The 27,469-nt window shown below is 40.8% G+C and overlaps 2 protein-coding genes across 2 annotated transcripts in view; both read right to left on the bottom strand.

Moving 5' to 3' along the window:
- Nucleotides 1–18,715, bottom strand: part of LOC108267273 (Fc receptor-like protein 5) — a 23,035-nt gene extending 4,320 nt beyond the window's left edge. Inside the window, exons 1-13 of the mRNA XM_053681829.1 lie at nt 18,702–18,715; nt 18,425–18,619; nt 17,810–18,090; nt 16,845–17,093; nt 16,483–16,599; nt 16,069–16,100; nt 8,072–8,220; nt 7,430–7,489; nt 3,678–3,766; nt 3,288–3,539; nt 2,883–3,155; nt 2,070–2,321; nt 400–666 (exon numbers count right to left, since the gene is read on the bottom strand). Coding sequence (XP_053537804.1) covers nt 400–666; nt 2,070–2,321; nt 2,883–3,155; nt 3,288–3,539; nt 3,678–3,766; nt 7,430–7,489; nt 8,072–8,220; nt 16,069–16,100; nt 16,483–16,599; nt 16,845–17,093; nt 17,810–18,090; nt 18,425–18,619; nt 18,702–18,715 — 2,230 coding nt within the window. The remainder of the gene's footprint in view (nt 1–399; nt 667–2,069; nt 2,322–2,882; nt 3,156–3,287; nt 3,540–3,677; nt 3,767–7,429; nt 7,490–8,071; nt 8,221–16,068; nt 16,101–16,482; nt 16,600–16,844; nt 17,094–17,809; nt 18,091–18,424; nt 18,620–18,701) is intronic.
- On the bottom strand, nt 18,057–27,469 carry si:cabz01036022.1 (carcinoembryonic antigen-related cell adhesion molecule 5). The gene is made up of 7 exons (XM_053681828.1): nt 27,442–27,469; nt 23,075–23,341; nt 22,670–22,942; nt 21,864–22,115; nt 20,207–20,473; nt 19,251–19,535; nt 18,057–19,088 (listed from the first exon to the last, which is right to left on the bottom strand). The coding sequence occupies exons 1-7, from the start codon at nt 27,467–27,469 to the stop codon at nt 18,769–18,771; spliced, it is 1,692 nt and encodes a 563-aa protein (XP_053537803.1). The 3' UTR covers nt 18,057–18,768.

Genomic DNA, 27,469 nt, shown 5'->3' with positions numbered 1-27,469 from the left:
TAAAAGTGTAAAGACAAAATGTACTGCATTATGTTTGACTGTTATTTAAAACATCCTTCATTATAAAATATTTGAACCAGCAGAATGCATTTTATTATTTCATTTTACACTTAATGCAGTAATAATAAAAGAAGAGACATATTGCCATTAATATTATTTATTATTGGATAAACCTGGGACATTTTCATGTTCAGCATTTTGCAGCACATTGAGTTAGCAAATAAATAAAAATCACATCTTTAGTCTTCATCGACTGCATTTCACATCATCATCTCAAAGTCCAACATCTTTACTGCAGATCACACTTTGTATGCATATTGTGCAGCTCTAATCTACACCAGTACTGAGTGTTGAGGTGAACCTGAGGTTAATGAGTACTGAAGAGATGATCACACTCACCTGATACAGTCAGTGTAACAGCATCACTGGTGTGTGAGGAGTGTGAACCTCCTCTCTCTCTTCCTCTACAGGTGTATTTACCTGCATGAGATGTTTCAGCACTACTGATTCTGTACTCCTGTTCACTACTGACAACAGAACCATCTTTATTCCAGCTGTAGATCCAGTCAGAGTCCTCTTCATCCTGTATGTCACATCTGAGAGTGACAGTCTCTCCTCTGTACACCTGTTCATCAGGATTTATGGACACCACAGGTTTTGGGAGCACTGTACAAAGATAATAAAATATGTCCTGAAATAATTAGTATGCTTTTGATTGATTGGTTTTCATGAGTGTAGAGAGTTTAGAAGATTTTGGAGAAGAATGTAACATTACACATGTAAATGTTTTGGACAAGTTATAACCACTTGCACCAAAAAGTCCAGCGTCTTCTACAGATCCTGATTATAATCATTTGGTATTGTGTTAGATGTATTTATAGTAAAGTATTATTCAGATTTGTTTAATAAAATGAACAGGAGATTCCTTTAACACATTTATTTGCCATCACATTTTATTCTGTATAATTCCATGTTTTGGTCATTGGTAAGGAAGCAGAGTGGAGCAACAGAAAAAAAAATCCTACAATTACTCGAGATCCTGATGTGATCTGGCTCCAGGTCTCTTATGTATGATTTCCAAAGTGATTAGTCAGCACTTATAGAGACAAAGCAGGTGATTTATTTACAGCTTTAAGGCCTCTGGTATCAGACTCAGTACTCAGAGACTGGACTGATACACACAAAGACACACACACACACACTCTCTCTTTGAAATATTTGCACATTCTTGCATTTTTTGCTGCTACTGTATAATAAATAAAATATAGTATCTCATTTTTTATCACTATATACACTGTATATACACTTTACCTGCTGCTACCACTATAACTGCTATGTCCGTGTTTGGAATAAGCTAATCTGCTGAATACTAAGTCATAGCATGTTATGTTTACATTTAAAGAATTTTTACATTATATTGTTACTCCTTGGCATCTATCTTTTGCACTACCTGTTATATCAGAACCTTTCACACTAAAACTGGGTACTGTTCGGCTGTACTGTACTGTCCTGTGTTGTTAGCACACGTCTGCACGTGCACTTTATGTAGAATGTTTGTAGATCTTATTTAGTTCTTTGTCGTCTCATGTGGTTAGTGTGGTGTTTTATGTAGAACCATGGTCCTAGAGGAACGTTGTTTCGTTTCACTGTGTACTGTACCAGCTGTATCTGACTGAAATGATAATAAAGCCACTTGAACTTGAACACACTGTACATTCTTTCTATAGTGATCATAATTTCATATTTTGTAGTGAGTGTTTCAGCACTAATGTCTGTGTTTCAGTTACAGTTAAAAACAGTTATATATTATGAGTCTGATTAACATGAGTGCTGTGTAATTATAATTTCCATCTTTCTCCTACCATGAGATTTATTATCCCTACATAACACTGATATCTGATCGTCTGTGTCTCTTACAACAGAGATTCTCTTCCTGATGAACACACACTCAGCGGTACTTTACTTTAACTTTTGCTCTACTGTTCATGAATGACAGGCTTTATAAATATCTAAAATATAAGAAGAAATAACTTAAAACATGCAGTGAAAGAGTAGAAACCATGACGTACCTCTAACTGTAACTGTAACTGGATCACTGAACTCTGAGTCGTAGTTTCCTCTGCGTGCTTTACACTGATACACTGTTTCTCCTGCATTAGAGACTGTATCATGGAGTGTGTCGGTGTCTTCAGCTACTTGGACTCGATCTTTGTACCAGAGAAAAGTCCATCCATTAGACAGCAGATTACAGTTCAGAGTAACTCTGTCTCCAGTGTAGACGGAGCTCTGAGGATTCACTCTCACAGTCGGTTTGGGTTTTTCTGTTGATATGAAATGATGATGATATTAAAGTTTTCCTCTTTACAACATAAACAATAGTTTTATCATCTTAATCAGACGATTTGTGTCTAATAATGTATTTATATTCTGCATTTGTTAAACAGTTACAGTTGTGCGACTTTATTACATGGACACCATGGTCTTATAATATCATTATACTCTATATATACTGTACATGGAATTAATTTAATAAATTGTTCATAATTGAACAAACACAATTTCTTAAAAAATTGTACTTTATGAGTGGTGCATAAACACACACTCTTAATGAATTCATCTTCATCAGTGTGTTCACGATTATGAATGTTGAACACAGTGAATGTACAACTACACCATTAATCATTACTAGACACAGGATAAGTAACTAAACATTGGGGTTTTTTCCGGATCTGTGACATTTTAAATAAATCTTGTGACTTTAATCCACACTGCATGTAGTGATGTGATGCTGAAGTTACTAAATATTGGTGTGAGGAAGAGATTAACACACACACACACACACACACACACACACACACACACACACACACACACACACACACCTGACACAGTGAGTGTAACAGCGTTGCTGGTCTCTGAGGTCTGAGAGTCGCTTCTTCTCCGTCCGCTGCAGGTGTATTTAGTGCTGAGAGACTCTACAGCAGTGAATGAATATTTACTGTTCTCAGTGTAGAAGAATATTTGGACACCATCTTTATACCAGTGGTACATCCACTCATTGTCTGCATGTCCTCGTATTTCACATGTGAAAGTGACTTCCTGTCCACTGAATATCTGTCCATCAGGCTGCAGAGTCAGAACGGCTTTTGGTCTCTCTGTACAGTTACAACAAATACATCAAATCAGCCAAACACACCCTTCTCTGACCATCTGATATTTAATCAGTGTGTTTTGTAATGATTATGTGTATCAGTGCATGTTACAGGAGTGTAAGATCAGACATGTACCTATCACTGAGAGAGTCACTTCATTACTCAGTGGTGTTGACCGTCCATTAATAGACCCGTAACATCTGTATTTGTGACTGTGATCTACATTTATAGTGTAGTAATTTTCAGCAGAACTGTGAACATTAACACCATCTTTGTACCAGTGGTACGGTCCATTTCCTCCTGAAATCCTACATGTGAGTGTAACCGTCTCTCCTCTGAATATTTGAGGTGAATTCGGCTCCACAGACAGAACTGGTATAATCTCTGCTGGAAAAGTCAAAAAGCAAACACACACTGTCAATGTAAATAACTTAAATTCTGCATGACAATGTACAAACAATCTTCTCCACTTTAATACAAATCCAGCATGTACAAAACATAGGCAATAAAATATGTATAAATCACCTTGAGCTTGTCCGACTCGGATAAGTGGAATAAGCACTAAAAAGGGAAGAGGAACAGAGAATATGATGTAACGCTGACTCGATTCTTTTCTTTAAGAAGACAAATGAGAACAATGTCATATACTGCAACAAAAAAAAAAATCTATATTCAGTTTCACTTCAGCTATAAGAAATGCAATATATCGACCTGTTTCAATAATGAATGGAGTTTAGAAAAAGTTATTTTCACTCAGGTCACTATGCTGCTCATTACTGTCTCATGTTTAATCTGATCCACATCTGCTAATCTGAAACTGGATTACACACTTCCTTCTCTGTGTCTCACATGAGAAAGGCGCTCCTGTTCACTAAAGCTGTGGTGTAATACATACAGCCTGCAGGATGATGTGTCATATATGATGAAAAACCCGATCTCAGTAGCACACACAGGTTAATGAACACACTCTGGCTAGGATTGTGCAACGTGCTGAAAAATGTCTGTCAGAGAAACATCTGTGACAATAACTCTCGAGTGTTTCAGAGGAAATACAACTGTATATTTCTTTTAGGAAATAAACCACAACCCCACTTGTATAATTTGCTCCCAGCAAATGGCTGTGCCTAAATCATTTCTATATTTGAAGGCACTACAAAAACAATTTTGGTAAAAAGTATGGCTAAACACGCTGTAAGGCTTGTAGTGAGATGTCTGAACCTGGAGAGAACTACTCTCTGAGGACAAAGGACTACTACGGGAATGAAAACTCAATCTCTCTCACAGAATTAGCAACTCCATCTGAATTAGCACATCATGATGAGTGGAGACTGGAAGATCCTCACTACACTGTTTCCTTCTTCCTCTCCTCACACCCTTCTCTCTCGGTGTCGAGATCACCTTAAACACACCCAAGATCTGTATGCATTACATAACATGTTTTAATGTGAATAAGATGTTGACTATACATGTTTGCTATCATATAAAAGGTCTCGGTGCATCTGGAAAATATGGTCTCATTCCCTCAACAGCAGTTCAAAGCAAAATACTGCATGCCGTTAAAGGCATACCCTCCCAAGACCCTCACTAAAATTACCTCCTGTATGTAAATAAGGTACATCCTTCCACAAACATCAAATTATAATCACAAACAGCAGCATTTGGTGGACCACAGAGCGTCTGGGTATTTAGGGCAGAGCTGGGCAAAGATTCGGGGAATCTGTAGGCAGATCTCCCACACGATCACTGTGTGTAGTTTTCTATGCCAGGTATTGGCAAGTTTTGACTTTGTTGTATTATTATGGTTTGAATTTGATTGGTAATGTAATGCTGAATGTATTTCTTCTTTTTTAGACTTGATTATATTCTGAAATTATTTACTCTAGTATATTATGTTAAGTCCGTGTTACCACAAATCTGTGACTGTCACAGTGCGGTCCGATCAGAACTCAAATTCCCAAGATGCAATGCTCACTTCTCAGGCACGCATGCGCTCACCATCCCCGGAGTTCTGATCAGACACACCTGGCACCTATCACACACACACACTAGTACTTAGGAAGGACATCCACCCGGGATCTGCGCGAAGTATACTCTCAGTAACTTAGTTTGCTGCGTTACCAAGCTCTTCTAGTTCATTGTTTCTTATGATCTTCGACCCTCGCTTCTCGTCTCGACTACGCTATCTGGATATCCCCATTTGGATTGTTCGCCCGATCGCTTGACCCTTGCTGACTCTACGACTACGCTTCCGGAACTTCCCGACTCTACTCGGTTCACTCGCCTCCCGCGCCTGCTTCCGTACCATCTCAAGGTTCGTGACAGAATACTTCGCTTATTAATGGAGGCACCGGGAAATCGCTGGCCGAACGCCATCGAGGGACACGGCCGGATGCTTAGCGAACATGATCAACGTCTCGCCTACCTAACTGAGCAGGTAGCTCGGCTAAATCAAGCTGCGCAGCCTGCTACGGTGCCGACCTCACGCTTCCCTCCCACTCCAGCGCCGGAGAAGTATGATGGAGATCCCGCACGCTGCCGGGGTTTTTTACTCCAGTGCTCCCTGTTTTTTTCCATGTACCCAGACATGACGGAGAATCAGAAGATCATCCATTTCATGGAACTTTTAACCGGGAAAGCTCTCCTCTGGGCCACCGCGGAATGGGAACAGGAAGGGAACAGCATCAGCACGTATGAGCAGCTGACGTCACGCTTCCGCACGGTATTCGATCACTCTCCAGATGGCCGGGAGACTGGGGAGGAGTTATTGTCCATGGCGCAGGGATCACGGAGTGTGGCGGATTACGCCCTCGAATTTCGCACTGTCGCCGCCCGGAGCGGATGGAATCAACCCGCTCTCAAAGCCATGTTCCGCCGGGGATTAAATGCTGACATCCTAACGGAGCTGGCGTGCCGCGATGACCTTTTGACCCTCGACTCACTCATCACTCATCAGCGTAGCTATCCGCCTGGATCGTCTACTACGTAGCCGCTGCCCCGGAGGTGGTGAGGCGGAAGCACCAACACCTGAGCACTCTAGTGAACCCATGCAGCTGGGACAGACTCGGGTGAGCACGCAGGAACGAGAACGACGGCTTTGGAACAATTACGCACGGCCACCATTTTCACGAAACTGGACTTGCGCAGTGCATACAACCTGGTCCGGATCCGCGAGGGAGATGAATGGAAGACTGGATTCAGCACAACCTCAGGCCACTACGAGTACCAGGTCATGCCGTATGGGCTCTCGAACGCCCCCTCGGTCTTCCAATGTTTAATTAACGATGTGTTACGTGACATGCTGGGACGCCATGTGATCGCCTACATCGACGACCTACTGATATACTCTGACTCCCGGGAAGACCATGTTCACCACGTTCGCCAAGTGCTACAGCGACTGCTCCGTCACCAGCTATATGTGAAAGCCGAGAAGTGTGAATTCCACAAAACCACCATCACGTTTCTGGGCTACGTCATCAGCTCCGAGGGAATCTCCATGGACCAAGAAAAGGTCCAGGCGGTCGTAAGCTGGCCCACACCCACGACCATCAAGGAACTACAGAGGTTTCTGGGATTTGCAAACTTCTACAGGAGATTTATCAGGAATTTCAGTGTCGTCGCCAACCCCCTCACATCCCTGCTAAAGGGGAGACCCAAGCGTCTGGCATGGAATCCAACTGCCCAATCTGCCTTCGACAAGCTCAAGAAGGCCTTCACCACTGCACCCCTCATCAAACATCCAGACCCATCCAGACCGTTTATAGTGGAGGTGGACGCATCAGAAACCGGGGTAGGAGCCATTCTGTCCCAACGATTTGGAGAAAAACCAAAACTTCACCCGGTGGCCTTCTTCTCGCGAAAACTTTCCCCAGCTGAGAGAAACTACGATGTGGGGAATCGGGAGCTCTTGGCAGTTAAGTTAGCGCTGGAAGAGTGGAGACACTGGTTAGAGGGGGCTACTCATCAATTTGTCATCTTCACGGACCATAAGAACCTGGAGTACCTTCGCACGGCAAAGCGACTCACACCCCGCCAGGCCCGATGGGCCCTATTTTTCACTAGATTTCAATTCACGTTATCCTACAGACCCGGGTCCAAGAACACAAAGGCGGATGCCCTGTCTCGTCTTGATCAGACAGAACGGACCGACGAGCAGGAGGAATACATCATTCATCCCTCATGTGTTATCAGTGCGCTAGAGTGGGAGCTGGACGTGGAACTAGAGCAGATTCCCCAGTCCCAAGTTCCTGTAAAGTGTCCTCCCGACAGACTCTTTGTACCTGAAGAGTACCGCCAAGAACTCATCATCTGGGCACACACGGTACTCGGTACGGGGCATCCTGGGACACAACGCACACACCATCTCCTGGAAGAGAAATACTGGTGGCCCAACATGATAGGAGACATACACAAGGTGGTGAAGTCCTGTTCATCGTGCGCACAGAGTAAAGTACCTCGGACCCTCCCCGCCGGGAGGCTCAAGCCTTTACCTATCCCCGAACGCCCATGGTCACACATATCTGTAGATTTCGTAACAGACCTGCCTAGATCCCAAGGAGATACCACTATTCTAGTCGCAGTGGACCGGTTCTCCAAGTCCGTACGCTTCATTCCCTTACCCGCTCTCCCCACTGCATTCAGGACAGCTGAAGTGCTATTCCAGCATGTGTTCAGGTATTACGGCATTCCGGAGGAGATTGTCAGTGACAGGGGCCCGCAGTTCACCTCCAGAGTGTGGTCCAGTTTCATGACCAAGCTGGGAGTAACAGTGAATCTCACCTCCGGGTATCACCCACAAGCCAATGGGCAAGCCGAACGAGTCAATCAGGAACTGGGACGTTTCCTCCGCACCTTTTGTGCCAACAACCCAGAGGAGTGGAGCAAGTTCTTGCCATGGGCTGAGTACGGCCAGAACTCATTACGTCATTCGGCCACCAATCTCACCCCCTTCCAGTGCGTGCTCGGTTACCAACCCCCTCTGTTCCCGTGGAACGCAACCCCCACCGCAGCTCCGGCCGTTGACCACTGGTTCAAACGTAGTGAGCATGTCTGGGCTGACACCCATCGATGCCTGAAGGAGACGACAGAGACGTATAAACACAAGGCAGATCGCCGCCGCAAAGAACACCCTAACTACCAACCAGGCGACCGGGTATGGTTGTCCACAAGAGACTTGAGACAAGCCCACGGTTGTAAAAAACTAGCGCCAAGGTATACTGGACCATTCAAGATCCTCAAGCGGGTCAATGGGGTCACCTACCGTCTGGAACTGCCACGGCACAGCCGCATCTCCCCTTCATTCCACGTATCACGTCTCAAACCTGTTGTTAACGGTCCTCTAGCCACCGAAGTACCAGCTGAGACTCCTCCGAATCCTCTGGAGATTGATGGACAACCGGCTTACCGCGTCAAAAACATCCTCAAATCTAGACGCAGGAGGGGCAAGCTGGAGTATTTGGTCGAGTGGGAGGGTTACGGACCGGAGGAACAGTGCTGGGTGCCCAAACAGGATATACTGGATCCACAGCTCACCAAGGACTTTCACGTCACTCATCCTCATCTCCCAGGTCCACGATCCCGGGGGAGGCCAAGAAAGAACTCGGCTCCCGGAGTGAGCCCTTTGGGGGGGGTTCTGTCACAGCGCGGTCCGATCAGAACTCAAATTCCCAAGATGCAATGCTCACTTCTCAGGCACGCATGCGCTCACCATCCCCGGAGTTCTGATCAGACACACCTGGCACCTATCACACACACACACTAGTACTTAGGAAGGACATCCACCCGGGATCTGCGCGAAGTATACGCTCAGTAACTTAGTTTGCTGCGTTACCAAGCTCTTCTAGTTCATTGTTTCTTATGATCTTCGACCCTCGCTTCTCGTCTCGACTACGCTATCTGGATATCCCCATTTGGATTGTTCGCCCGATCGCTTGACCCTTGCTGACTCTACGACTACGCTTCCGGAACTTCCCGACTCTACTCGGTTCACTCGCCTCCCGCGCCTGCTTCCGTACCATCTCAAGGTTCGTGACAGTGACCAGGTTAGTACAGGCTAAAATCCAGGTGTAGGTGGAGCATTGGGGCACGCCAACTGAGATTTTAGAGTCCAGGCTAATGACTTTAGTTAAGTGTACGTAGATTCTACAGACTCGATAGGAAATTTCCATTTAGGACAACGTAAAGTTGATTGACCAAATCTAAATAGGGTGAAGTCTAAACCTCTGATTATTGTAATATTTCCTAGTTAATGTGTACATAGGAAACTGCGGCATGATTATATAAAGCTAATTTTAACTCCGATATTATTGGTTTATCTCTGTAAATTTTATTGGTCATGACCTCTGGCTAGAAATAACGTTACAATAATTAAGCGTTACTATCTAAGGGGACTTAACAAACTACGTTTTAGAAAAGGACAAGCATGGGCAGCCATGTAAATAGTATTAGTCAATTACCTCTGGCTAATGACCAAGACTGGCGAGTTTGTGACCGTGACATCCGCGTACACGACCACACTCTGGCTAGGATTGTGCAACGTGCTGAAAAATGTCTGTCAGAGAAACATCTGTGACAATAACTCTCGAGTGTTTCAGAGGAAATACAACTGTATATTTCTGCTAGGAAATAAACCACAACCCCACTTGTTTAATTTGCTCCCAGCAAATGGCTGTGCCTAAATAATTTCTATATTTGAAGGCACTACAAAAACAATTTTTTAGAAAAGGGCAAGCATGGGCAGCCATGTAAATAGTATTAGTCAATTACCTCTGGCTAATGACCAAGACTGGCGAGTTTGTGACCGTGACATCCGCGTACACGACCAGCGCGAGACTGAGCGACATCGAATCCGAATGAATGAGCACAATTTAGAGTATAGAATAAACTAGAATTAATTACATGTAAAAGATCAAAAGTATTTACAGATCTGTGATCTACAAATAACTAGGAAACAAATACAACATTGAGGTTTTTACAGTTGGAGTCAGATTTAATTTAAGAGAGAGTCAAACAGATTTGGAAATAGAAATTGAATCATCTAAATGTATTCACATCGCTTCGAAAAGACAGAAACACGCAGGAATCCTTCTACTACGTCGCTGGATAGCATCGTTGGACCAGTGAGTGGACCCTTACAAAGCTAACTGCAGCTCTGAGACAGAAGCAGTCGATTTTCACTCATCATTATGAGATGAATAACTGCTGCTGTGAAGGCTAGCAAATATCAGCCAAAAGATTAAAGCAATTTATTTGCATTGTGTTTATTGTTAAAAAATTACACAGATTTGAATAAACCTTATAAAATTAACAACACATATTGTTAATAACTAGGGATGGGATATATTGGTGCAGCCCCTTTATTGTGAGACACATCAGGGATCTGTTAAACAGCAGCACTGTCACGGAGAACATTAGCAGAAACAAAGCAGTCTATACACTCAGACAATCTTATGTGCCTGCATCAGCAGAATTAATACCATCACATGTCGATTGTCCTTTAGTCTGTGCCATGGAAACAGCTGAATTCAAACTGGCATGAAACTTAAGTATGGATAATTAGTCATCACACTGACCAGATATTAAGAGAGCGTAAAAACAGTGACACAGACTGTACCATTCAGTACATGTAAGTTCTACATACACGCACACACACACACACACACACACACACACACACACACACACACACGCATGCGTGTTTGTCTCAAATTCCCACAGGTAATTAATAATATTCTACACATAAATCTAACCCTTACCTCAACCTCAGTAACCAAAATAAAAGCTTTTTAAAATAAAAAATTCTCACAAGGGCTCAACTCATATAAACTAACTCACATAACTGATATGGATATACACAGATACGACTAAGTGATCTTTCTAAAGTATAAATCACATATTAACCTCATCACACAGGACATTAGACTTCATCTGAACATATTGTTTTAAACCACCACTCACTCTAATGAAGACACAAAGAAAACATTTACTCACAGATCATCACACGGAGTGGACGGAGCTCCATCCTGTCACACTGATGAAGGACTGACTGATCAGTGGTCTGTGTTAAAGCCACTAAACTTCCTGTGTTCTTACACATAGAGGGAAAGACTTCCGTTCTGATGCAAGTTGATCTGATGCAACTTTTTATGTGAATCCAACAATTTTCAGAACATAACTTTATTCAACCCCTGAACTTGTACAGTTTCTCTGCTACTTCACTCAGGTTCATGATTGATCTCAACAAGACATCCAGTGGACCTTTCTGGAAAGCTTTCTATCTTGTTTGATTGAATAAGCAAGCTAACTCCTTTAAAAGAATGAGGTCTTTCCTAAATCAAGAAACTTTTCTATTCTGTCAGATTTACTTCAGGTTTTGGGTTTGATGCATTCCATAAAGATCAGAAAAGTTCACTGGACATGATGTCAGAACCTCCTCTGAAGCTGGGAGGCAGGGCTTCTGCTAGTCACAAAATGGGGTAGTTAAATGGCATTTTCTTTTATTACTGAAGGAGGACATTGTTTAAAAAATGAAGAAAACATGCATACTAAACATACAAATTAATATATATATATTTTAATTAATTTTTTTTAAATTAATGAACTGATTATTTTTGAGGCCCCAGCAGAGATATGCTGCCCTGTGCACAGTGTGTGGTCTGCATGAACTATATGAAATAGCTATTTAGTTACTGAGGTGAAGGTTATGGTTAAGGTTAGATTTAAGTTAGGTTTAGATTTAAGGCATGTCAGTGGGTGGCACAGTGGTGCAGAAGGTAGCAGTTGCCACCTCACAGCTCCAGCATCTCCTGTTCGACCCTGAGCTCAGGATACTGTCTGTGTGGAGTTACTGCATGTTCTCCTCAAGTTCACATTGGTTTGTTGTTTTTGTAATTTTGCTGTTTTTTTTTGTTTTGTTTTGTTTTTGTTTTGTTTTTTGTTTTTTGTTTTTTTTTTGGGGGGGGGGGGGGTCGTCCGGTTTCCTCCCATCTTCCGAAAACATTCTGGCGGGTAGATTGGATACATTAAATTGCCCCTAGGTGTGAATGTGTGTGCATGTTGCCCTGCACTGGGCTGACGTCCCATCGAGGGTGTATTCCTGAATCACATCCAGTGTTCCTGGGATAGGCTCCAGATCCACTGTGACCCTGACCAAGATAAAATGCTCAGTGAGGACTAATGAATATATACTCAGTAAAAAAAGAAACATCCTTTTTTTAGGAGACTGTATTTTAAAGATAACTTTGTAAAATTTGTAAAATAAGAAATATTGAACCTTTGTCCTTATTGGGTATTGTCACGATTTCTCCTCAGAAACCTGAAGCACGAGCCTGATGCGCAAGCTCTTAGCGAATACACGCTTTTGGGTCTTCAGTGACATTGACTTTGTTTACTTTCGACACATGCTTTTGTTACGGTTTATGTCCTGTCTCTGCCCCTGTATTGTCGTTGGTTGTTTCCCATAGGTGTCACTTTGTCCTCAGCTGTCTTGTGTTTCACCCATGATTACGTTTGTCATTTAAACCCCTCGTGTCTCTTTGCACTTCACGAAGTATTGAGTGTTATCACTGTCCAAAACGTTTGTATCCTGTTCCTCATTTTATTTCATGTTCTTTGATCTTGCTTCTCATTTCTCGTTCTCCATTCTAACCTTGCTCAGTTTAGGCCTGTTTGCCAATCGCCTGACCCATTGCCTGTTTCTTGACCATGCTATTGTCTCATGTATTGGATTTGTCTGCCTGTCTCTCTCTAAATAACCTCTTATCTGTATTTGCATCAGTCCTAACCTGCATTACGTTATAAAAGTGACAGTATACCTCACCATACCATGGATGCAGTAGGAAGATGGAGGAGACGTCACGCTAAGGAAACCAAGCGACCCATCTCAGCTTTGGACTCAATCCAGTTTCCTCAGTGGGCTTTCCTAGATCTCCAAGATCTGTATGATGGGATTTTTGCCTACCCTGTATATTTTCTTGTTGACTCTCAGCTCTGTTTTTCATGCCTAGCAGACCCAAAGCCCGGCAAGAAGCAATGGCTAAGGTTCATGTTGTCCCGGGTTTTTGGCCCAGCCTGCCAGTGGGCACAGCATCTAGTAGCCATGGGATCCAGGAGACTTGAAAATGTAACTCAGACTGTGGGACTATTCGAAATGGGGTTCGGCAGTCCAGAATCCGGGGCCACCCTGGAGGATCTTTTGGAGGAGGCCTGCCTCACAGAAACACCTGCCTTGCCGTTCACCACCTATTATGAGCAGGTAAACTGGGTGACCCACAAGGCGGTCTCATCCCCAGAGCTCCAGCATGAGACCCGAGAAGTGGTCTCACCTGCCAATCTCCAACCGGAGGTCAACATGGCGATCTCCTCCCCAGAGCTCCAACGTGAGACCCATGAGGTGGTCTCATCCCCAGAGCTCCAGCATAAAGTCAGGTTCCTGCTAGAGGTCAATGAGGTGTCCTCCCAAGCCATGTTTCTGTTTGAGGTCAAAGGGACAACCTCTTAAGCCAAGTCCCTGTCCGAGGTTGAAGAGGCGACCTCTCAACCAAGTTCCTGTTCGAGGTCGAAGAGATGGCCTCTCAAGCCAAGTTTCTATCCGAGGAGTGAACAGTGCTCATCGCCATAGTAACTTCTGTGTTTTTGCAGTTATCCACTTTTTTACCCAACTGTGATAATGTAGACTGGCTTGCAGAGTTCTGCATTTTTTATTTATTTATATGCTTTGCTGTAGCACAAGCACAGTTTGTTGATGTCATACATTTTTGCAAGCATATCTGATTTGCAGTACGCACAGTATGCCTGACTCATCCTCAATTACTGGCTTCAGCCAGCATTTAAATTCAGCTACAGACTCCCACTCTTTTCCATACTTCTGACTGTACACTTTTGATTGAGACGTGTTTACTGATGTTGTAAGTTCTGTTCAAGATCAAACATTCATGACCAACTATATTCATTGAGTTTTAACTGTGGTTGTTGAACTATTCAAACATATCAAGTAAGTTTAGCAAACAAAACACCAGAGAAATACATTTTTCTTGAAATGTTGAAAACCTTTTTCAAGACTAGCGTCATGTTCATCTGAGGTGAGTGTGCTAGCATGTAATAATGTTACTGAAGGCTTTGGCCCTTTTCAGGTTGTTAATGCTACTTTGTGGAGGAAATTCTAAATTTATTGTGACTTCCCAACCAAACAATTGTAGTCTGAACTGAATGTGTTTTAAAGATTTGACCAAAAAAATGAAGTTTGTCTCATTCTACACATGCTGTTGCAGCTGCAGTCAGCTAACATTGATTGCTGCTGCTGCATCTGTGCCTGGCTATTGAGCTAGCTCAGATGTTACTACTGCTGGTGTCACTAATGCACTTTTGCAGACAGGCAGACAGACCGTGTGTTGTGACCGAGTGTGTGGCAGAGAAAATGGTTTTTGCTTCATTTAAAGAGAAAATGTGTGCATTTTAGCGTTTGAGTCACTTTTCAAAAGTTGTTAAGTTCAAAAGTAGCTAAATTTGTTGCTAAGGGCTTTTGGGGGGAAGTAATTTGCCAGGGTAGTCTGAAGAGTTGCTAAACATCGCTAAACAAAATTGCTATGTTGGCATTCATGCCTTTATCACTCATAAGAGATCCCCATTAGGAGGAATGTCCCACCCCACAGCTGAACTGGAAGTTTTGATTGTTTTTTGACCAAATCAGACCTGTCTGTTATTACCTGAAGTGCTGGGTCACCACCCCAGTAGTTTGAAAAGTGCCAGGTCAAATGCCAGCTCGCCCTCCCACTGATCCAGTGGCCCTGCAGTCAGTAGTCTCGCAGTTGCAGTTACAGGACCCTGCACTTCCTCAATTAAACGCTAAGTGGAGACAGTGACTTGTTTAAGTACCGACATTTTCAAGGTTGATTCATTTACATTTACATTTATTCATTTAGCAGATGCTTTCATCCAAAGCGACTTACAAATGAGAGAATACAAGAAAATACGTTTGCTTGTACAAACAAGGTGATTCTTTGTTTGTTTGGCTGCTTTAACTAAAAATAGTCTCTAGAAATTCTAAAGAGATAAAAAAAAATATTCTGGCTAGAAAAATAATGCTGGGTATAATACAGCAGTGCAAAACTTTTGCCTCTTTTAGTTTTTGTATTTAAAATAAAAACAGGGTCTACAGGTCAACTGTCAAATGTGTGTGCGTGTGTGTGTGTGTGTGTGTGTGTGTGTGTGTGTGTGGATAAATAGATAGATAGACAGATAGATAGAGAAACATCACAAACACAACACAGTAGATTAACAAATCTTTTTAATAACTTTTTAATAAAACAAACATAGAATAGCCCTATCCAGGGTGTACCCGCCTTGTGCCCCGTGCTTCCTGGGATAGGCTCGAGGTTCCCCACGACCCTGTAGGATAAGCAGTATTAAAAATGGATGGATGGATGGATAAACATGTAATAATAACAATAAAAATAACAACAACAACAATAATAATAATGATGATGATGATTAAAAAAATCTTATTATTATTATTATTACAATTATAATAATGAAACATATTAAACAAGATTGATAACCAAGATTATGTTAGTACTTAAAAATATCTATATGGAAAATTATAACACACAGTTACAGCCATGTTGGGTGACTTTTGTCTGGGTATTTTGGAGAAGCACAGCACAAGCCTCACGAATTATAAAAACTAACTATTACTATTTGTTTTTCTTTTATTCAATACTTGGAATTTGACATTAGCAACATGTAGGCCTTAATATTGAGTTCACACAATGTAATTAGTTCCATCGTGACCCCATGAGGAGGTGTGTAGGCTTCAGAAAAACAAAAGTGTAGAGAAAATAATTTATCAAGTGACAAATCAATATTATTTCACAATCACAAAACCTCTTTTTTTATAGATGACCATTGTTCACTCCTCTATAACAGCGTTCTGTGTGTTGTCTTCCTCAGTCTGAACTGTCGAATAAAGAAATAAAAAAGAGTTCACATAAAGTTTATTACAGGTATTTATGAAATAAAAGTCCTCAAATGGCATTTGATATTATTCTAAGCACAATTCCTGAGCATGAATATTTTTTTAGGAATGTACTAAGAGAATGCTGTGTTTGAAAATAAACAATAATTATATTAATAATGTTGATCAGTGACTCTCTTTTAATTATAACATCCCATTTTAATGATTGCCTAAAGCCATATCAACATCCTGCCTTCTAAATCGTACAAAAATAGCTTCATTACATAACACACATTTCCATGGCAGCGTAATGGAGTTTACAAAATCATTCAATATCCTTCTGCACTATTTCTGAATCATGTACGTGATTGAAAATGTTCTTACCGCGAGCTCTGTAACACTTCACTGCCAGAATGATGGTCAGCTGCAGATACACAGAGACCGTCACTAGACTACTGATCAGTCTGAGCACTGACATTGGAGCTTCTGCATGTGACCGACCTGATACGGAGTAAAATAATCATTATAATATTGTGTAAGATAATATTCTTAAACACTCCACATAGTCTAAAGATAAAACTAATCTTATTAATAAAAAATGCTGTTACTGGAAAATAATCAACTTCAGGGTGGAAACAGTAACTCAGATTCACACTGGGCTGCGTCACATCACCTCATCATTGATTATTTTCCCATAACCCTGTCAGGTTTACTTACTAAATAAACTAAATAAAGTGATTTCTCACCTCTGACTGAAACCCAGCTTTTCGGTGACTCTCCTCTCTCTGGGTGTTTACAGTGGTAGAAACCTTCATCTGACTTTGAGACAGAACTGATGGTCATCTCTCCTGTAGTCTTCTTCTGCAGGACGGAACCATCTTTATAGAAATCAACACCAGAAGCTGAGATATTTGAGTTGCGAGATAAACAATGTAAAGTCAGAGGATGTCCCTCAGTCACAGGATGGACAGGACTGTCCAGGATCACATCACCATCTGTAGGAAAGAGAAAGAAGACACTGAAATCTGAAAGTGTGTAAAATACAGTAATGATTTTAACACCGAGAGCTACAGTAAATCAGTGGTAGATATCAGAGAGAGTGTACACAGTGCAGCGCTCACAGAGTCTTCATGTGTGAAGGAGAAGATATGCTTAAATGCCAGTTTTATCAGGAACATTCAGATGTGAAAGCAGCTTTCACTGTAATATTCTTAACATCCTGAAACTAAACTAGTCTTCACGAGTCTCTCTCTCTCTCTCTCTCTCTCTCTCTCTCTCTCTCTCTCTCTCTCTCTCTCTCTCTCTCTCTCTGTGTGTGTGTGTGTGTGTGTGTGTGTGTGTGTGTGTTCTGCTCATCTCTGTCTACCTTGTTCTTTATGCTAGTAATAAAGGTGATACTGACATGCAAAAGGTCTCATCTCTCTGTATTTTTTTTTTCCTCTTTTTTATTCTGAGTCTGATCTTTGTGTGCAGATGTGTGTATAAACCTCTGTGTCTCAGATCTCTGCAGCCCTGAACACAGCGCTATCTGTTGGTCTTTTGTTAGAATCGACTGAATAAAAACATCAAATCTGTGTCACACTAGAAACTGCACTCAGTTTCTTTATAACAATATTATAATTTATTTTCACCAATTCAGTAGATTATAAAAGTGTTATCTTTATTCCTGTATATTGTACATCTATTACTGATGAGAACGTTGAAGACTCACTGTGCACTGTGATGTTGACAGGATTACTGTGTCCTCCAGATTCAGACTGACACCAGTAAACTCCAGTGTGTGATGTAGAGAGGAAGCTGATGTTACATGTAGATCCTGAAACTGATGAACAATCAGACACTGCCTCACTGTGTGTGTATCCTCTCACTGTCCATCCAGTAGAGTCACTCTGGTCCTCACAGCTCAGTGAGAGAGAGTCAGCAGTAAAGTGTTGAGTTCTGCTGGGATTGATGATCAGAGACACTGGAGGAGATTCACCTGAAACACACACACTATAATTCAGATCTTATTCTGAAAATTAACATGTATTTTATCATGATGTTAATTTCAGTGTACAGTTTAGTAAACATGTGTAACATTAAAATTACCACAGCACTAATACTTGCTCTGATTAGACAATGATATCTGAATAAAAATCTACTATCAGGTGCTTATTCAGCTGCTTTACACATTCCTCACTAAGGAGTTTAAATATAAACAGTTATTACACAATACATTAGCACATATACAACACTTAATATTAATAAATGTACATTTGCTACACTCCAACTAAACTCTATTGTTGATTTATTTCCTCACCAGTGATCCACAGTGGCTGTAGGTTACTGTCCCGTGTGTGAAAGACTGGTTCTCCTCTCTCTGCTCTGCACATATAAACTCCTGTGTGATTCACAGTAACAGGACTGAGAGTGTAGGAGCCTCCAGATCCTCTGCTGCTGTCTGAGAGGAGCGCTGTACTGTACCTGAGGGAACCCTGACTGTCTCTGGAGGGAACCTCTGTGTACCAGCTGAATGTCCAGCCTGTAGAGGAGTGTTTAACCTCACAGCTTAGAGTCACTGAGTCTCCTTCAGTCAGCCAGCGCAGTGGAGACACACTCACTACTGCCTCTGCTGCATCTGATGGACAACAGATGAAAAAAAAGAAATAAAATCATAGAGTGGTAATCTTGTTACATGTAATTAATGACAAGATAAAACAAACTCACACACTCACCTGATACAGTGAGTGTAACAGCATCACTGATCTCTGAGCTCTGAGAGTCACTGCTTCTCCTCCCTCTGCAGGTGTATTCACCACTGTCATCATTTCTAACTGAGCTGAAGCTGAACTCCTGTGTTGTGCGGTATGGGTAGAATGTGTTATCTTTCTTATACCAGCTGTATGTCCACTCAGTGTCTCCTCCTCCCTGTATTTCACATCTGAGAGTCACAGTCTCTCCGCTGAACACATGTTTATCAGGCTTTATGGTCACCACAGCTTTAGGACTCTCTACAGAAACATAATCTTATTATTAATTTTATTATTTTATTTTTGTTTTATTATTAACCCAAATACAAACACACTTCAATAATGTACAGTTCTAATACTACAACTGCTATATATTTAAGTGATTAGTGATGATGCCGTGTTTTGCAACCTGTTTTTACTCACCAGAAACATTTACCCAGAGTGCATCACTGTAGTGTGTGTAGTAGACTGGGTTTCCTCTTCCAGCTCTGCACCTGTACTGACCTCCATCAGAGACACTAACTGCGCTGTATGTGTTAGTGTAGTAGTCTGTTTCAGCTTCAGTCTCAGTCTCAGTGCTCTGTGTGGGTTTGATCCAGTAAAACTTCCATCCAGCAGACTGCAGCTTCAGTGTACAGGACAGAGTCACTGAGGTTCCTTTCAGTACAGCTCCTTTGAGACTTGGTGTGAGTTCAGGTTTAGGTTTTTCTGCAGTTGGAGATGAAACACACAGTTCAGGATGTTAACTGTTCATGTTCTGCTCTCAGAGTGTTTAACACACTAATCACTACTACAGACAAACACACTATTACTGATACACTGTAAAGACTCCTCTCACAGCCAAATTATTCATGAATATCTGTCAAAATATTTTGTGGTATTTATGAAAGTAATTTAGTTTTTGTGAGAGTAGATTTAATGTGAAGTACATTGTTCTCTTATTCTCATTTAATGTGAAGTACATTGTTCTCTTATTCAAGTAAAAGTGTAAAGACAAAATGTACTGCATTATGTTTGACTGTTATTTAAAACATCCTTCAATATAAAATATTTGAACCAGCAGAATGCATTTTATTATTTCATTTAACACTTAATGCAATGATAATAAAAGAAGAGACATATTGCCATTAATATTATTTATTATTGGATAAACCTGGGACATTTTCATGTTCAGCATTTTGCAGCACATTGAGTCAGTAAATAAATAATAATCACATCTTTAGTCTTCATCGACTGCATTTCACATCATCATCTCAAAGTCCAACATCTTTACTGCATATCACACTTTGTATGCATATTGTGCAGCTCTAATCTACACCAGTACTGAGTGCTGAGGTGAACCTGAGGTTAATGAGTACTGAAGAGATGATCACACTCACCTGATACAGTCAGTGTAACAGCATCACTGGTGTGTGAGGAGTGTGAGCCTCCTCTCTCTCTTCCTCTACAGGTGTATTTACCTGCATGAGATGTTTCAGCACTACTGATTCTGTACTCCTGTTCACTACTGACAAAAGAACGATCTTTATTCCAGCTGTAGATCCAGTCAGAGTCCTCTTCATCCTGTATGTCACATCTGAGAGTGACAGTCTCTCCTCTGTACACCTGTTCATCAGGATTTATGGACACCACAGGTTTTGGGAGCGCTGTACAAAGATAATAAAATATTTCCTGAAATAATTAGTATGCTTTTGATTGATTGGTTTTCATGAGTGTAGAGAGTTTAGAAGATTTTGGAGAAGAATGTAACATTACACATGTAAATGTTTTGGACAAGTTATAACCACTTGCACCAAAAATCCAGCGTCTTCTACAGATCCTGATTATAATCATTTGGTATTGTGTTAGATGTATTTATAGTACAGTATTATTCAGATTTGTTTAATAAAATGAACAGGAGATTCCTTTAACCCATTTATTTGCCATCACATTTTATTCTGTATAATTCCATGTTTTGGTCATTGATAAGGAAGCAGAGTGGAGCAACAGAAAAAAAATCCTACAATTATTCGAGATCCTGATGTGATCTGGCTCCAGGTCTCTTATGTATGATTTCCAAAGTGATTAGTCAGCACTTATAGAGACAAAGCAGGTGATTTATTTACAGCTTTAAGGCCTCTGGTATCAGACTCAGTACTCAGAGACTGGACTGATACACACAAAGACACACACACACACACTCTCTCTTTGAAATATTTGCACATTCTTGCATTTTTTGCTGCTACTGTATAATAAAAAAATATAGTATCTAATTTTTATCACTATATACACTGTATATACACTTTACCTGGCTGCTACCACTATAACTGCTATGTCCGTGTTTAGAATAATCTAATCTGCTGAATACTAAATCATAGCATGTTATGTTTACATTTAAAGAATTTTTACATTATATTGTTACTCCTTGGCATCTAACTTTTGCACTACCTGTTATATCAGAAACTTTCACACTAAAACTGGGTACTGTTCGGCTGTACTGTACTGTCCTGTGTTGTTAGCACACGTCTGCACGTGCACTTTATGTAGAATGTTTGTAGATCTTATTTAGTTCTGTGTCGTCTCATGTGGTTAGTGTGGTGTTTTATGTAGAACCATGGTCCTAGAGGAACGTTGTTTCGTTTCACTGTGTACTGTACCAGCTGTATCTGACTGAAATGATAATAAAGCTACTTGAACACGCTGTACATTCTTTCTATATTGATCATAATTTTATATTTTGTAGTGAGTGTTTCAGCACTAATGTCTGTGTTTCAGTTACAGTTATAAACACCATTATGAGTCTGATTAACATGAGTGCTGTGTAATTATAATTTCCATCTTTCTCCTACCATGAGATTTATTATCCCTACATAACACTGATATCTGATCGTCTGTGTCTCTTATAACAGAGATTCTCTTCCTGATGAATACACACTCAGCGGTACTTTACTTTAACTTTTGCTCTCACTGTTCATGAATGACAGGCTTTATAAATATCTAAAATATAATAAGAAATAACTTAAAACATGCAGTGAAAGAGTAGAAACCATGACGTACCTCTAACTGTAACTGTAACTGGATCACTGAGCTCTGAGTCGTAGTTTCCTCTGCGTGCTTTACACTGATACACTGTTTCTCCTGCATTAGAGACTGTATCATGGAGTGTGTCGGTGTCTTCAGCTACTTGGACTCGATCTTTGTACCAGAGAAAAGTCCATCCATTAGACAGCAGATTACAGTTCAGAGTAACTCTGTCTCCAGTGTAGACGGAGCTCTGAGGATTCACTCTCACAGTCAGTTTGGGTTTTTCTGTTGATATGAAATGATGATGATATTAAAGTTTTCCTCTTTACAACATAAACAATAGTTTTATCATCTTAATCAGATGATTTGTGTCTAATAATGCATTTATATTCTGCATTTGTTAAACAGTTACAGTTGTGCGACTTTATTACATGGACAACATGGTCTTATAATATCATTATACTCTACATATACTGTACATGGAATTAATTTAATAAATTGTTCATAACTGAACAAACACAATTTCTTAAAAAATTGTACTTTATGATTGGTGCATAAATTCACACTCTTAATGAATTCATCTTCATCAGTGTGTTCACGATTATGAATGTTGAACACAGTGAATGTACAACTACACTATTAATCAATACTAGACACAGGATAAGTAACGAAAACATTGGGGGGTTTTTTCCGGATCTGTGACATTTTAAATAAATCTTGTGACTTTAATCCACACTGCATGTAGTGATGTGATGCTGAAGTTAATAAATATTGGTGTGAGGAAGAGATTAAAACACACACACACACACACACACACACACACACACACACACACACACCTGACACAGTGAGTGTAACAGTGTTGCTGGTCTCTGAGGTCTGAGAGTCGCTTCTTCTCCATCCGGTGCAGGTGTATTTAGCGCTGAGAGACTCTACAGGACGGAATGAATATTGCCTGCTCTTAGTGTAGAAGAATATTTGGCCACCATCTTTATACCAGTTGTACGTCCACTCAGTCTCTACATGTCCTCGTATTTCACATGTGAAAGTGACTTCCTGTCCACTGAATATCTGTCCATCAGGCTGCAGAGTCAGAACGGCTTTTGGTCTCTCTGTACAGTTACAACAAATACATCAAATCAATCAAACACACACTTCTCTGACCATCTGATATTTAATCAGTGTGTTTTGTAATGATTATGTGCATCAGTGCATGTTACAGGAGTGTAAGATCAGACATGTACCTATCACTGAGAGAGTCACTTCATTACTCCCTGTTGTTGTCCGTCCATCAACAGACCCGAAACATCTGTATTTGTGACTCTGATCTACTTTTATAGTGTAGAAATTTTCAGCAGAACTGTGAACATTAACACCATCTTTGTTCCAGTAGTACGGTCCATTTCCTCCTGAAATCCTACATGTGAGTGTAACCGTCTCTCCTCTGAATATCTGTGGTGAATTCGGCTCCACAGACAGAACTGGAAAAAAAGTCAAAAAGCAAACACACACTGTCAATGTAAATGACTTAAATTCTGCATGACAATGTACAAACAATCTTCTCCACTTTAATAAAAATCCAGCATGTACACAACATAGGCAATAAAATATGTATAAATCACCTTGAGCTTGTCCGACTCGGATAAGTGAAATAAGCACTAAAAAGGGAAGAGGAACAGAGAATATGATGTAACGCTGACTTGATTCTTTTCTTTAAGAAGACAAATGAGAACAATGTCATATACTGCAACAAAAATCTATATTTAGTTTCACTTCAGCTATAAGAAATGCAATATATCGACCTGTTTCAATAATGAATGGAGTTTAGAAAAAGCTATTTTCACTCAGGTCACTATGCTGCTCATTACTGTCTCATGTTTAATCTGATCCACATCTGCTAATCTGAAGCTGGATTACACATTTCCTTCTCTGTGTCTCACATGAGAAAGGCGTTCCTGTTCACTAAAGCTGTGGTGTAATACATACAGCCTGCAGGATGATGTGTCATATATGATGAAAAACCCAATCTCAGTAGCACACACATGCTAATGAACACACTCTGGCTAGGATTGTGCAACGTGCTGAAAAATGTCTGTCAGAGAAACATCTGTGACAATAACTCTCGAGTGTTTCAGAGGAAATACAACTGTATATTTCTTTTAGGAAATAAACCACAACCCCACTTGGTGAGTTTGTGACCGTGACATCCGCGTACACGACCAGCGCGAGACTAGAATTAATTAAATGTAAACGATCGAAAGTATTTACAGATCTGTGATCTACAAATAACTAGGAAACAAATACAACATTGAGGTTTTTACAGTTGGAGTCAGATTTAATTTAAGAGAGAGTCAAACAGATTTGGAATGACAAATTTAATCATCTAAATGTATTCACATCGCTTCGAAAAGACAGAAACACGCAGGAATCCTTCTACTACGTCACTGGATAGCGTCGTTGGACCAGTGAGTGGACCCTTACAAAGCTAACTGCAGCTCTCAGACAGAAGCGGTCGATTTTCACTCATCATTATGAGATGAATAACTGCTGCTGTGAAGGCTAGCAAATATGAACCAAAAGATTAAAGCAATTTATTTGCATTGTGTTTATTGTTAAAAAAATTACACAGATTTGTATAAACCTTATAAAATTAACAACACATATTGGTAATGACTAGGGATGGGATATATTGGTGCAGCCCCTTTATTGTGAGACACATCATGGATCTGTTAAACAGCAGCACTGTCACGGAGAACATTAGCAGAAACAAAGCAGTCTATACACTCAGACAATCTTATATGCCTGCATCAGCAGAATTAATACCATCACATGTCGATTGTCCTTTAGTCTGTGCCATGGAAACAGATGAATTCAAACTGGCATGAAACTTAAGTATGGATAATTAGTCATCACACTGACCAGATATTAAGAGAGCGTAAAAACAGTGACACAGACTGTACCATTCAGTACATGTAAGTTCTACACACACACACACACACGCATGCGTGTTTGTCTCAAATTCCCACAGGTAATTAATAATATTCTACACATAAATCTAAGCCTCACCTCAACCTCAGTAACCAAAATAAAAGCTTTTTAAAATAAAAAATTCTCACAAGGGCTCAATAAACTATAAACTAACTCACATAACTGATATGGATATACACAGATACGACCAAGTGATCTTTCTAAAGTATAAATCACATATTAATCTCATCACACAGGACATTAGACTTCATCTGAACATATTGTTTTAAGCCGCCACTCACTCTAATGAAGACACAAAGAAACATTTACTCACAGATCATCACACGGAGTGGACGGAGCTCCATCCTGTCACACTGATGAAGGACTGACTGATCAGTGGTCTGTGTTAAAGCCACTACACTTCCTGTGTTCTTATACATAGAGAGAAAGACTTCCGTTCTGATGCAAGTTGATCTGATGCAACTTTTTATGTGATTCCAACAATTTTCAGAACATAACTTTATTCAACTCCTCAACTTGTACAGTTCCTCTGCTACTTCACTCAGGTTCATAATTGATCTCAACAAGACATCCAGTGGAACTTTCTGGAAAGCTTTCTATCTTGTTTGATTGAATAAGCAAGCTAACTCTTTTAAAAGAATGAGGTCTTTCCTAAATCAAGAAATTTTTCTATTCTGTCAGATTTACTTCAGGTTTTGGGTTTGATGCAGACCATAAAGATCAGAAAAGTTCACTGGACATGATGTCAGAACCTCCTCTGAAGCTGGGAGGCAGGGCTTCTGCTAGTCACAAAATGGGGTAGTGAAATGGCATTTTCTTTTATTACTGATGGAGGACATTGTTAAAAAAATGAAGAAAACATGCATACTAAACATACAAATTAATATATATATATATTTTAATTAATTTTTTTTAAATTAATGAACTGATTATTTTTGAGGCCCCAGCAGAGATATGCTGCCCTGTGCACAGTGTGTGGTCTGCATGAACTATATGAAATAGCTATTTAGTTACTGAGGTGAAGGTTATGGTTAAGGTTAGATTTAAGTTAGGTTTAGATTTAAGGCGTGTCAGTGGGTGGCACAGTGGTGCAGAAGGTAGCAGTTGCCACCTCACAGCTCCAGCATCTCCTGTTCGACCCTGAGCTCAGGATACTGTCTGTGTGGAGTTACTGCATGTTCTCCTCAAGTTCATATTGGTTTGTTGTTTTTGTAATTTTGCTGGGGTTTTTTTTTTTTTTTTTTGGGGGGGGGGGGGGGGGGGGGGCTCCTCCGGTTTCCTCCCATCTCCCGAAAACATTCTGGCGGGTAGATTGGATACATTAAATTGCCCCTAGGTGTGAATGTGTGTTCATGTTGCCCTGCACTGGGCTGACGTCCCATCGAGGGTGTATTCCTGAATCACATCCAGTGTTCCTGGGATAGGCTCCAGATCCACTGCGACCCTGACCAAGATAAAATGCTCAGTGAGGACTAATGAATATATACTCAGTAAAAAAAGAAACATCCTTTTTTTAGGAGACTGTATTTTAAAGATAACTTTGTAAAATTTGTAAAATAAGAAATATTGAACCTTTGTCCTTATTGGGTATTGTCACGATTTCTCCTCAGAAACCCGAAGCACGAGCCTGATGCGCAAGCTCTTAGCGAATACACGCTTTTGGGTCTTCAGTGACATTGACTTTGTTTACTTTCGACACATGCTTTTGTTACGGTTTATGTCCTGTCTCTGCCCCTGTATTGTCATTGGTTGTTTCCCATAGGTGTCACTTTGTCCTCAGCTGTCTTGTGTTTCACCCATGATTACGTTTGTCATTTAAACCCCTCGTGTCTCTTTGCACTTCACGAAGTATTGAGTGTTATCACTGTCCAAAACGTTTGTATCCTGTTCCTCATTTTATTTCATGTTCTTTGATCTTGCTTCTCATTTCTCGTTCTCCATTCTAACCTTGCTCAGTTTAGGCCTGTTTGCCAATCGCCTGACCCATTGCCTGTTTCTTGACCATGCTATTGTCTCATGTATTGGATTTGTCTGCCTGTCTCTCTCTAAATAACCTCTTATCTGTATTTGCATCAGTCCTAACCTGCATTACGTTATAAAAGTGACAGTATACCTCACCATACCATGGATGCAGTAGGAAGATGGAGGAGACGTCACGCTAAGGAAACCAAGCGACCCATCTCAGCTTTGGACTCAATCCAGTTTCCTCAGTGGGCTTTCCTAGATCTCCAAGATCTGTATGATGGGATTTTTGCCTACCCTGTATATTTTCTTGTTGACTCTCAGCTCTGTTTTTCATGCCTAGCAGACCCAAAGCCCGGCAAGAAGCAATGGCTAAGGTTCATGTTGTCCCGGGTTTTTGGCCCAGCCTGCCAGTGGGCACAGCATCTAGTAGCCATGGGATCCAGGAGACTTGAAAATGTAACTCAGACTGTGGGACTATTCGAAATGGTGTTCGGCAGTCCAGAATCCGGGGCCACCCTGGAGGATCTTTTGGAGGAGGCCTGCCTCACAGAAACACCTGCCTTGCCGTTCACCACCTATTATGAGCAGATAAACTGGGTGACCCACAAGGCGGTCTCATCCCCAGAGCTCCAGCATGAGACCCGAGAAGTGGTCTCACCTGCCAATCTCCAACCGGAGGTCAACAT

The sequence above is a fragment of the Ictalurus punctatus genome, chromosome 7, assembly GCF_001660625.3.
Source record: "Ictalurus punctatus breed USDA103 chromosome 7, Coco_2.0, whole genome shotgun sequence".
In the NCBI taxonomy this organism is placed as follows: Eukaryota; Metazoa; Chordata; class Actinopteri; order Siluriformes; family Ictaluridae; genus Ictalurus; species Ictalurus punctatus.
This window is presented reverse-complemented; position numbering and strand designations above follow the sequence as displayed.

Excerpts from the sequence above, each read along its gene's own strand:
- si:cabz01036022.1 (XM_053681828.1), bottom strand. The coding sequence starts at position 27,469 with ATGTTGACCTCCGGTTGGAGATTGGCAG. Across the intron at positions 23,342-27,441 it reads CTCCGGTTGGAGATTGGCAG|TGTGTGTTTGCTTTTTGACT; the intron begins GTGAGACCACTT and ends TTACATTGACAG. Across the intron at positions 19,089-19,250 it reads ACTCTGGGTAAATGTTTCTG|AGAGTCCTAAAGCTGTGGTG; the intron begins GTGAGTAAAAAC and ends ATGTTTCTGTAG.